Raw genomic sequence first — 11,997 nt, 5'->3', positions numbered from 1 at the left:
TGAAATGCTCAGAACTGCGTATGTAGGCTTTCGGCCCCGTCCGTGAGGCGGATTGTCTTGAACATTTTCAATCTGACGATATTTTTGTCTACCTTTTCTCCCAATCGTGGGATTCCACAGCGCTGCCCTTAGAGACCATTCTGACGTGTACGTCTTGACCACACCACTTTCACCCGTGTGGGGTCACGGCCGCGACTCTGCCAGCCCTGTCCACAGCCGAGCGCCTCCCCCGGACCGCCACGCCCGAGTTAACCGGCGACGCGAGCCTGGGCGGGACAATCTCGCCCGGTGCCAGCGTGAGGCCGGGGCTCGCGGCGCCCGCCGGGCCGTGCGCATCCCTACGCGACACGCGCTGCCCGGAGTGGCCGGCGCCGGTGCAACGAGCATGCCTCGGCCGCAGAGCAGGCGTGACGCGGACTCGACACCAGCCGCGCCGGACCCCGTTACACAACAGCAGCCGGGCGGCGCTGTCTCCCAGGCCCGCCCCTCTTGGTCCGTGCGGCGACGGCGGCAAGGCTGGGCGACAAACTGTTTCGCCACCGGCCCGACCGGTCCTAGACGACCGCGCGGCGACGCCGGGCCACCTTTCACCGAGTCGCGGGCTGGCCGGAGTGCAGAGAACGACCGTCGGAAAGAGTGTATTGACCGCGGGCACGAACGTACAGCGAGTCATGCGTTGGCTCGGCGGGCCGGCTACACACGGCGAAGGTGAACTGGAGGCGGTCGATGATCCCTTTACTGCGCGGCGTCCGGTGCCGGCCAGTGCTGGAGCTGGGTCCTCACGCGGCCGACACCGGCCGGCGCGCGCTTCGATGCGCTTTTTGCACGAGTCAGGGTGCGACAATGTGCCTGAGGGCACCAACAGTACGCGGTTTTGTACAGGCCCGCAGTTGTCCGCGCTGGCACGGCTGCACTGGCAGCGTGCCCCACGGGTCGGCTGTCGAGGCCGCGCCCGCACGCGGAGCGCAATGTCGGGTCCACCAGCCGGCAGCGCGGCGCCCTCACGTCACCACTCACCGCCGCGCCCTGCTCCGCGGTGCATGCGGTCACCGAATGTTTAATCGTGGCCCTATTCACAGTTAGTGAGCATCAACACCGCAAATGGCTCTATCGTGCATTCGCACGCGCAGCGATTGCAATACAAAGATTATCGGCAGGTCGTTACAGGCGGCCGACTCCGCTCCGCGATCACACAAGTTAAGAAATGGAAAACGAAAAAAAAAAACATCCTCCTGCCGGGGAGAGTCGACGGACACCGGAGACGCCAAACCCCAGCCAACTACGCGGCCACAACCAGCTACCGAACCGGACTACGCGGTGGCCACTATGAAGACCCCGGCCGCCGTATGGACTACAGTCACCCGCCCTAACCACGCGGCCCATACCCCGCCACTATACACTATTCTTGGCTGCCGGGCCTCTCACCGTACCCGTGCCGACCCTTCGCCAGTCAGGCTGGCCCGCCTCCCGCCGTCGGCAGCACGCTACTCTTCCCAGGCGCAGACGTCGGGCCGGCACGCGGCATTTCTACTGTTTCACCTACATGGATGTCTTTGGCTCTAAAGGAGGTCAAAGGCCTATCGGGGATTGGGACGCCTGGTTTACGTAAGGATAGATGAAAAAGCAACTCCGGCTTATACGACAGAAGCGGCCTGCGTATTTGTCTTTGTTTCGATGGATCCAAGGTAAAAGCCACCGCCTTTAAGGCGACAGAAGAAAAAGGATTATGAAACCACTAGGCAGTCTCGCATTTCAAAAATCCATCGCTCGAAGAACTCTTCGTTGCCAATAAAATATACCCAATGACATTCACACGCATCATTGGCCCACCAACGTAAGCCAGCTATGCTTGAAAACTCCAGCAAAAGGTACCCTCTTGCCAAGGTACCCGTTGGAGGCATTTTGCTTCACAACTTAACTTCCGAGAATGCAAAGCGAGCCCTGGCCTACCACCTCCAAACGCCAGGACCCCTGCGACGCGCAACACGACGACCGACCGTCCGCTAAATATCTGCACACGCTACGCGTAAGCCATCACAACACCAGCCTGACAAAACACCTGCCGTGGGGGGCGCCGCGTCTAACATCCAGCGCCGCGCCCAAGATCCAGCGCCGGCCCAAGACCCGGCCGCGCACTCGGGGACGTCGCAACTCTATCACGGACAACAGATAAGATACGAAGAGGTTTATGGTAGGCGGGGCGCGCGGACGCGCCAGCGGCGCGGCTGGCGCGTCCCGCCGCCGCCGCGTCCCCACCAGCCAGACCCACAGCCAAGGACCATGTTCACGAGCGGCTGCAGCGCGCGCAGGCGGCACCGGCCGCACAGTCGGCTCCGCACACGGGCGCACATCGAAAATAGGTATGTCGGGACACGGGATGGGAGAGGGAGGGAGGGAGCGGGGGGGGGGGGGGTATGTTATCCGGCCGGCTGGGGTCAGCCTTACGCCTGGTTCTCGAACCAGCGCGCGGCGCCGCTCTCCACCAGCTGCTGGTTGACCAGCGAGATAGCCGAGTTGCCGTACTGAAAAAGAGACGCGGCCGGGCGTCAGACGGGCGGGCCGGGCGTCAGACGGGCGGGCCGAGCTCCGGCGGCAGGTCGGCAGCAGCGACACGGGCACACAACACACCCAGCTGCCTCAGCAGCGCGAGCGCCGGTCGCCAGCGGGCGTCCGGCCTCACACGACACGACACAGCGGCCAGGCCCCACTACAAGCACACATTCACACGTGCCTGCACGAACGCGCTCAGGTGTCACAGGCCGACCGCAGCCGCGTGAGTCACTCGGCATTTTGTTCACGAGATCGATAACAAGCCCACTGTTTCGACGCCGAACGGGGTACCTGACACGCCACTGTCTAGCCCGACGCTGCATGGTTTGGAAATCGGGCGAGTGTTCGCCTCAATAACCTCCATTATGACTCACAAGTCAGGCCCGAAATAGCACCTTAGCCTTTTTATAGCGCACTACGAATCCATCTGTATCGGAATCAGCACCATACTAATTGCAAGAAGGAAATTTAAATTGAAAACGCGACGCTAACACCACGCATTTTCCGACTCATGCGCTTCACGCCTTAAACGGCGCCAATTATGGCTTTTACCTACACGAAAGTCCGGGCCCGCTGGTGCACAGGCTGGCGGACAGGAGGCTCACCTCGGTGACCTGGATGGTGTACAGGTTGACGAACGGGGTACCGTCCTCGGCGTAGCCCACCACCATGGCCTCGAGCGCTCTGTCGGCGATCAGACTCTCCAGCACGGCGCCGGCCTCCACGCTCCAGCCGTCGTCTGCGGCACAGCCGGCCGGGCTGGGTCAGGGTCACCGGCCACCACCACCGCTCCGGCAGCCGGCCGGGCTGGGTCAGGGTCACCGGCCGCCGTCGCCGCTCCGGCAGTCGGCCGGGGCCAGGGTCACCGGCCGCCGCTGCCGCTCCGGCAGCCGGCCGGGCTGGGTCAGGGTCACCGGCCACCGCCGCCACTCCGGCAGCCGGCCGGGGTCAGGGTCACCGGCCGCCGCCGCCGTTTCGGCAGCCGGCCGGGGTCAGGGTCACCGGCCGCCGTCGCCGCTCCGGCAGCGGGCCACACCGCAGCCGATGTGCCGTCACGAACACAGTGCCGGCAGGCAGTCAAACGATCACGCCCCAGCGGAGCCATTTCTTCACACCCTCGTACCAAACCGCCAACCCGCCTAATGGCTGGCTGGCACAAACGTCGCCACCGCGCTAACCATACAGTGAAAGCGCGTGATCCGGTGTGCCTGCAGATGCAACGCTGAGTATCGCACGGTTTGAGGTCCATGCCAAGGTCACGAGTTGACCGCGTCCCCAGGACCCGGCGAGGCGTGGGTCCCAAGGTCACGAATAACACTCGCAAATCACGACAGTTGCACGCGTCGCAGAATAACCCAAACGCGACGTGACTGCCACCTCCTCCCCGAGCGTGCATTTGGAGCAACCTTACACAATGTTTTGCCTCAGAGAGCAGCCTCCCTGTTCTAACCCGCACCCTCACACACCTCCAATACTTTGGGCCGTCCACAACGCACACCACGGACCCCCGGCCTGCTGCCCCTCCCAGCAGGACGCCGGCGCCGGCCGCGCTGTACGTACCAGTGAGCGGCATCACGTTGGCCAGGTAACACTCCTCGGCCTGGAAGGGCAGCGACATGAAGTCGGTGCGGATCTGGCGCACGTGGCACGCCTCCAGCCGACTGTAGCCGCCGTAGTCCATGAAGCGCACGTCCAGCTCGTCCGAGTCCGGGTAGTAGGCGACGGCCTGGGCGCGGTACCAGCCGCCGGCCACGGGCGCCGCGCAGATGGACGAGGCCAGCACAGGCCGCGGCAGCTCGGGCGTCGTCTCGCCCGAGCCGTAGCAGGCGTTCATGAGCGCGCCGAGCCGCTCCAGGCCGCGGAACGTCGGGTGCGTGTGTTGCTGCAGCACCAGCTGGCCGGCGCTCACCACCGCCGACACCAGTACGTCGCAGGTGACCGCCTGCGGCAGGTGCAGCTGCCGGCCCGCCGGCATACCCATCGTCAGACGTGCACCTGCGCCCGCACACACACACACACACACATATACACGCACACGCAGCGCACGTGAACTCGGAACAGCATATCGCCCACGGGCGCGAGGCGCGATCATCCGACGAGCGAGACGACACCCACACCGCAGGGCCCTAACCGGGCCGGCGAAGCTTCGCCTTCTCAGGCGGCTCGTGCCGACCACGCAACGCTGCATGGACAGTCAGCTGACCCGCCGGCGTCCGTCGCCGACGAGCGGCGTCTGCGCGTCGGGGACCCACCTGCTGGCTATCGGGCACGGCCAGGGCCTGCTCGGCCGGCCGGTTCAGCCGCTCCAGCGTCATCGTCGGAAACTTGGCCACCGGGAACTTCTCGCGGATCATCTTCAGACAGGCGTCGATCTCCGGCTGGGTACCTGCGGCCCAGCGTGACGCCGCGCTGTACAGTCATGAACCGGCTGGCCGGGGGTGGCCCTGTTTCTCCTCCCATTCAGTCATCAACGCACCGGACTGCGGGGGAGCCGACCGTAGCCGCTTGTCGATGGTGTCGACGCTAACGAACGCAAGCCACCTGATGCATCGCCTCACTCCCACAAGCCTTCATGCGGCACACATACATGGATTATTCCATGGTTCTCATTACTCTCAACGCCACGTTTCTTGCCCTGTAAGCCTACTGAACGCTTCAAACAACGTACGCATGTCTCTCCCGCCATCGCTGGGAAGTCGCACGCGCGCAACAACAAACCGCGAGCTGTGCGAGATGACAGTATAACACTCACCGTCGACTGAACATATCTTAACGGACGACTTGACCGGGTGAAGCCGAATGATGACGTTGGCGCCCGTCCTGGCCTTCAGCAGGTTAACGAACGTGCCGTTCTTGCCGATCAGACGACCGCACAGTTTCTGCGGTCATCAAACCCGATCAGCGGGCCCAGCAAGCCGGCGGAAAGCAAGCACGGGCCCCCATTACCGGCCGGAAGACGCACAATGGCGAGTCAACATCGACAGCGAATAGCACGATCCCACCACCACACAGTCTCTTGTTGTTGATTGGAGTTTTAGGGCGCGCCGACTACTGCGGTCATTTTGCGCCCACCCACCCACACCCACACCCACGCACACGCACACGCATACGCACACACACACGCACACACACACACGGTCTCCTGAGGCCGACGCGTCCCGCCTCACTCGCCTGCGGTATCAGGAAGTCGTAGACAGTGGTCTGCAGTGGCGCCGCCGCCTCGGGCGTGTTGGAAGGTGACGCGTGCTCCAGGCTCGCAGAGCTGCCTCCCTTGCCGCTGTCGCTCGAGTTCTGCGCACACCATCAGGCCCGGTTACCGCTTTCAAATACATGCTAAAATAATTATCACATTATATGTCATGCATGGTGACCATCTTAATTGGCGGATACAATTAAAAATACGCGAATTATGGATTGTTAAAGAACACGAAATTAAAAAAGGCAGAATACACGAATTATGTATCAAAACGATAGCCCACCTACACATGCGCACAACAGTCAACTGGTCTCTGCTCTGGCCCAGTTCAGTACCACAGGGGGACTGATCTCTTCACCGAGTTACGCTAGACAGGTCGGAGCCAAGGTTCGGCGGGTGCCGTACCTCACTGGCGCTAACCGCCAGTCTCACCGTACCTCGCTGGCGTTGTCCGCCGCCGTCTCGGCTTGGTGTCCGTTTTGAGTGGGCTCCGGCGCCGGCTCCACGCCCGGCCCGGCTGCAGCCGGCTGCCCTGCGTCCACCTCTGCGGCCTCGGCCGCCGGCGTCGACGCCTGCAGCGACTCGCCCGGCGCCTCGACCGGCGCACTCTGTCTGGGCCGGGCGCCGCCCACCACGCAGTCCGGGTCCGCGGGCGCGTCCGACGGGCGGACCGCAGCCTCGATCTGCTGGAGTGTATCGCCGCCCGGGCCCAGGCTCCCCGGCCCGGCCGGAGGGGGCGCCTCGGTGTCACGCTCAGTGATCTTTTCGCACACATCCTCCGCAACAGGCTCAGGTGTCTGGGGCCTCGGCGCCGTCACAGTCGTGACCTGCGTCTTGGCCGGCGCGGCCGAATGCTGTACCGACTGTTGGCAGGAAAGTTGGACAGGCTCCTGCACCGGCTCCTGGACTTGTTCGCGTATCGGCTCCTGTGCTGCTTCGTGGGCCGTCTCCTGCGCTGTCTCGTGGGCCGGCTCCCGTGCCGGCTCCGGCTCCGGCTCCCGTGCCGGCTCCGGCTCACGCGCCGACTCCTTGGCCGCCTGTCGCCGCTCGCCGGCCGGTGACGCCGGCTCTGGCCGCGTCTCGATGTTGTCGCGCACCCAGGCAGTGACCTGACCCAGGTCACGGGCGGCCGCCAGCTCGGCCTGCTCGGCCGGCTCCGTCTGCTGTTCGGCCTGGTCCGCCTGGTCCGCCTGGCCAGCCAGCTCGGCCGACTCGGCCGACTCGTCGGGCGGCGGCTCGGGCGGCTCGTCCTCGTGTCGAGCGCGCCGCCGCAGATACAGGCAGATCGCCAGCACCGTCAGCAACGGCAGCGTCAGCACCAGCAGAGGGCGGCCTGACATGACGTCTCAGCTGGAAACAGGAGACTCAGTTGGTGATGACGGATAGACAAGTGAGGTCCACCCCCCCCCCCCCCCGTTTAAATATTGGCTGGCTGTCGTCATGTCATAGCATGACAATTTTGGTTGACATGTTGAGTTTATTTGTACTTCTTTGCTTTGGTTACTGTGACAAGTGCATTGAAAAAAAACACATATCTTGGATGAATTCCGGTCGAAACAACTTGGCCTATGCACCTATGTAACAATCACGGCCCAATATGTCTCGTTTTAGGACTGCAGCCACTTCCACATCGGAATTTTCGAAATTCGTTTCCGGAATCGGTGACATTGGTGGGATCCGGGTCTAACGATGTGTTTCAGGTTTCACCTGCTCCGGTTTCAGAAATCTTACATAATCGTTAACCACTTGCGAAGACGGCCAGATCCACGGTTTGCGCACGAGCACGTATGGGTCTGCAATATCCGTCAGCATAAGATGGCCTCATGTTGCTGCGATACCCAGCTGTTGACATCTGGATCAGCTTTCGACACGCATTCTCCTGTTGTACGTGGGGCCCCGGTTCGAATCTCGATTTCCCCACGGCCCCTGCGTACTAACGTGGTCTGCGCGGGCGCTGGGCCTGGCGCTCAATAGCAATGTGTGTAGCGGCGTGCGTCGCACACTTCACAAAAATAGCTCGGGCGCTAGAGTCATGCAATTCTCAGTTAGCTCACGTTAAAACCCGTTCGGGCAGCTGTCTCACTCGGAAGTGCAGTTTAAATAAAAAAGTGCATCCCATGTGACATATTCCATCGAATATTAATCTCTTTACCTCTCTTAAACTATAGTCTCATTAGAATATTCACTCACTGGAGCAACACTGCTCACAGCCATGACCTGACTTATTCCCTTAAGGTACCCTAAAAAGGCTAGCAAACATTGAATAGTGCAGTTCACATCAGACAATTCTGTGACCCAGGACATTGTCCTCTTACTTTTGCATATGCTACTTGTGATTAAAAACGCAGCATCAGTACCCCTAACCCAGATACATCACCCCAGCTCAATAGCCTGTTTTGCCTACAGCCTTTTTTGCTGGAGCAAAACTGCCGGGGCCCTGATTGGAAGGAGTGTCAACACCTGTTCATGCTGTCCAGCCCCTCCCCCACTTGTGGTTCACTGCTGGCTGCTAATTCTCTTGCTCAGAATCAGCTGAGCAGCAGTCAGACAGCAGCCATCTCAGCATTCATGTGCCTCTGGCTTGGCAAATCGGCCAGACAGGCTAAAATATCAGTATTCAGGGTGTTCACCAGTGTGCCAATGAGAATCATGACCCAGTATCTTGGAAGTAAATCAATGGGGGCAAGGAATCTGCATCTAAAAGTTACTGGAAACCACCAGAAACCAGGCTCCAATGTCCTGAAAAGAGCCAATGGGAGGCAGGAACCAAGCTCTAGTGTCAATGTGTCATTAAGACTCTATAACACTCTCAGCTGTTGAAGCTTATGGCACTGCCAGCCTCTTGCCTGGGTAGGAAGGGGGGGGGGGGGCACCACAGGGAATTTAGCCCAGGACATTGGTCCAGTAATTATGAATCGCTGACAGCTGCAGAAACATGGAAACCAGGAGCTATGGACAAGTATCTGATACTGGCCAAATGTAATACAGAAACCAGGAGATTGATGTCAATGGGTTTCAAAGTCCATCACCACAATGCAATGCCAGAGATGGCAAGGCAATGCTTCAAGGTGTTTGTTCTGTCTCACCATTTGAGAGCAAAATGATTTCTATTGAATTCAGGGCACTAGTGCAACAGAACTGCTCCTGGTGTCAGGGGTGAGTTCAATAAAAATTTTCAGTCAAGAGGAAGGGTCAGGACAGGAAAATAGTGGCCTAGCCTGGTCCTGGTCCTCACTGGGACATGCCAGCCAGGACCACTCCTATTCAGAGAGATGTCACAGACTTGGCCTGTCCATGCTACACAGCAGCAAATGCAGAATGAATATCGGCACTGCTTATCAGCTGCTCCACACAGAAGTCAGCTTCTCAGTTTCTTTGCACCAAATATCATCAGTTTGAGATGGGGTATCCCTGTAAGGTACTGGAACTTCAACCACCATGATTTGGAGAAAACTGGTTGGTGTGAAATTTTCACTGTTTAGAAGACATACAATGCTGATATGGATGGTGGCAGCAAAACAACTTGTGGGCTATCTTGATTTTTACACCACTACTGAGGCAGTGCAGTTTAAAGGTGAGCTGTGTAAGGCCATGTACTGGATAAAAATGTGTACTATTTGTGATATCTTAAAAATCCTACATCCGGCAAGGCAGTGTAAGGCAACATAAACACACACACCTTTATTTAAGTTTATATTACCAGCTTTACTATTACTTATACCATGTTTATTCTGATAATCTCTCATAGCCCAAAGGTTATGCATTCATGGTGATCCAGCTGTGAGCTTATGTTCTGCACCATGTTTTAACCTGTACTGTATCCCTGCATTCTAAGGAAGTTATTGTTGTACTTTAGCTCATAAACTATACATCATAAAAAAGGATTTGAAATATCCTGCAAACTACATGAGAGCAAAACAAAGCAGGACTGAGAGTAAATCTCTAAAACACATCCACAAGTCAAGCACTCTTATACTGACTTCTTACCAGATGACATACTTACATTTTCTGAGAGGGATATTACTAGGCAAAACATCTATTTTCAATGTAACCCAAGCCAAGCACCAGAACATTTCATACCTGCTCATGATTATGATGTCTCCCACAAGCAAGAGCATATTTGTTATGCTCATGAGTGTGCCTACAGCTAGCAAGATCAGCTTCAATCAATTTTTAAATAGCAACCAACCTTATTCTACCAAAAACATATGGCCTGACATCACAGTATCATCTGTTTCTGTCTGGCTGAAGTGCAAAACAGCACTACCCAGCCAAATTTTATGGCATCGCCACCACACTTTCCAAGATCCTAAATTGGTAAAGTTTCCACATCAGTTCTGCACTTAAAAGCTAACATCACCCTACTGCATCTTACAAACCAGATCAATGACCTTGGAATGCAACAGCTGCTAAAAGCATCAGGTTAGTGCAAGCAAATAACCACTACCTTGCTTTGTTAATGGTTTGTATATCCTTACTTGGATAACAACCATGACAGTGTCAATCTCCAAAGAGACCTCAGCTGACATGAATGCCACAAGACACCAAGGCAACATTGCCATGCCAGTTTAGGCAGAGCTCTAATTATGAAGTCATTGCTAAGGGGCCAGGAAGAGTGACAAAAATTGGTCCATCTCCAATAAGTCCCAAATAATCTGCTTACTTGAACAGGTTTACTTATTCCTACACCACACACTTATACAATACGGCAAGTAACCAGATGAGATACAGCCATGATTGTTTCAACCTGAGGCACCATTAATGAATGAACCTAAAATCACACAGCTGCTTTCAACATGCAATAGTGTGCATGAACTATCCAATCAAATGTAAAGGTGGTCAATACCAAAATATTATCCCCAGTTCATGAGCAAAAGCAGCGAATCAGACACAATACGTCAGGACATAAAAATGTAGACAATTGCGGCGGTCGGTTTCAAATGACATGGTGTTAGTAACGAACATTTCACGTACATTCGTTCCCAGAAGTCGATGTAAGATCTGAAGCTTTCCCTTGCCACTCACACAGCAGCAAAACGCACGAGTTTAGCGGTAATACAATAATACTTAAGCTGCAGCCCCCCACGCGCACCCCTGGCACCGACACGTGCCACCCACAACTTGCACAATGTTGACATTACAGTCGCCGCATTTGCCTTCTGCGCTGTTCGTCAAATTGGATTCATATGCAATATTTATATTGTGATGAGACACACGCATCTCCTAAACTCCAATGGGGAGAACAAAAGAACAAATTTGATAAAACTTTTTTCTACAATATTCTAATTGAATTTCGTTGGCCCAAATTAGCCATACGGCAACCGATTAATTCCGTAGTTGAACAGGTCCTCGTGTGTCGGTACACTATATAAGGTTTGTTGCTGTCTATGCGCAATTTTAAAGATCGTTAGCACAAGATGATCGTGTCAAGCATTTTGAAAAAAAATATGAGAGCTTCTGGACAAATTTGCGCCCGTCATCAAAATTTTTCGTTTTCCTTGTAGCTTTTTGGTGTTTTTTGTCTGTATTTTGTTGAAATAGGTTTATTGTCTTTTTTGGTTTGTATAGTGCCTTTGGTTCTCACCATCCTTAGCATGTGATAAAAGCGCTAATAATACGGTGCTTGCATGCGGAGCGGGTGCGGGGGGCGTGACTTGCGTGAGGGTGTTAGGGGGGAGTAAATAATTTAAGTGGTACAACTTCTAACGCGCTATTCGAGTATTGTGTCACGTATTGCTACACCAGGCCTCTGTTGTGTAAGCGTCATTTGCTACAGGTACGTAGTTAAGCAGGTTGCCCATTTAATTTTGCTTTTCCGCCGCTTTATTTTAGTGGTGTAGATTCTCAAAGCATTCAAAACTCAGGTATCACGATGCTTCAAAGTATTTTCAAAGGGAACATAATGCACAGATGCCCAGCAATCAATTATGCTGAGAGGGCATTCCACAATATAATTGTTGACTATGTAATTTGATCCATGTCATGGTGTACTTCTCATGAGCCCAACGTTTATCACCCGCTGGGTGGGGGGTCAAATTAACCTCCAGAAGGTTTTTCCGGAATGGCTTTCAAATGGCGCTTCATAGCCAGTGCCAAATGTTGCATAGATGTAGACAATTGAATAGTGGATCATTTGAGATAAAAGTTAAGATGTACCTTGTAAGGTTACTGACCTATGGCAGGTCAAAGTCAGGCTTTGGTTTCAGCGAAGGCACAATAACAGAGTGTTTGATGAAGCCATACATCTCTCA

At 55.8% G+C, this 11,997-nt stretch overlaps 1 protein-coding gene across 1 annotated transcript; it reads right to left on the bottom strand.

Annotated features, from left to right (window-relative positions):
- Window positions 1–625: 625 nt before the first annotated feature.
- Window positions 626–10,860, bottom strand: LOC119111542 (A-kinase anchor protein 1, mitochondrial). Its single transcript, XM_037235355.1, has 8 exons — window positions 10,721–10,860; window positions 6,184–7,096; window positions 5,722–5,841; window positions 5,303–5,429; window positions 4,803–4,936; window positions 4,111–4,507; window positions 3,156–3,289; window positions 626–2,522 (listed from the first exon to the last, which is right to left on the bottom strand). The coding sequence occupies exons 2-8, from the start codon at window positions 7,084–7,086 to the stop codon at window positions 2,442–2,444; spliced, it is 1,896 nt and encodes a 631-aa protein (XP_037091250.1). The 5' UTR covers window positions 7,087–7,096; window positions 10,721–10,860; the 3' UTR covers window positions 626–2,441.
- Window positions 10,861–11,997: the final 1,137 nt, after the last annotated feature.

Source organism: Pollicipes pollicipes, unplaced genomic scaffold, assembly GCF_011947565.3.
Source record: "Pollicipes pollicipes isolate AB1234 unplaced genomic scaffold, Ppol_2.1 Scaffold_7261;HRSCAF=8764_pilon_pilon_pilon, whole genome shotgun sequence".
Classification (NCBI taxonomy): Eukaryota; Metazoa; Arthropoda; class Thecostraca; order Pollicipedomorpha; family Pollicipedidae; genus Pollicipes; species Pollicipes pollicipes.
Note: the sequence above shows the minus strand (reverse complement) of the source record. Positions and strands in the feature narration are given on the sequence as shown.

Excerpts from the sequence above, each read along its gene's own strand:
- LOC119111542 (XM_037235355.1), bottom strand. The coding sequence starts at position 7,086 with ATGTCAGGCCGCCCTCTGCTGGTGCTGACGCTGCCGTTGCTGACGGTG. Across the intron at positions 5,430-5,721 it reads ACGACTTCCTGATACCGCAG|AAACTGTGCGGTCGTCTGAT; the intron begins GCGAGTGAGGCG and ends TGATGACCGCAG. Across the intron at positions 4,937-5,302 it reads TAAGATATGTTCAGTCGACG|GTACCCAGCCGGAGATCGAC; the intron begins GTGAGTGTTATA and ends GCTGGGCCGCAG.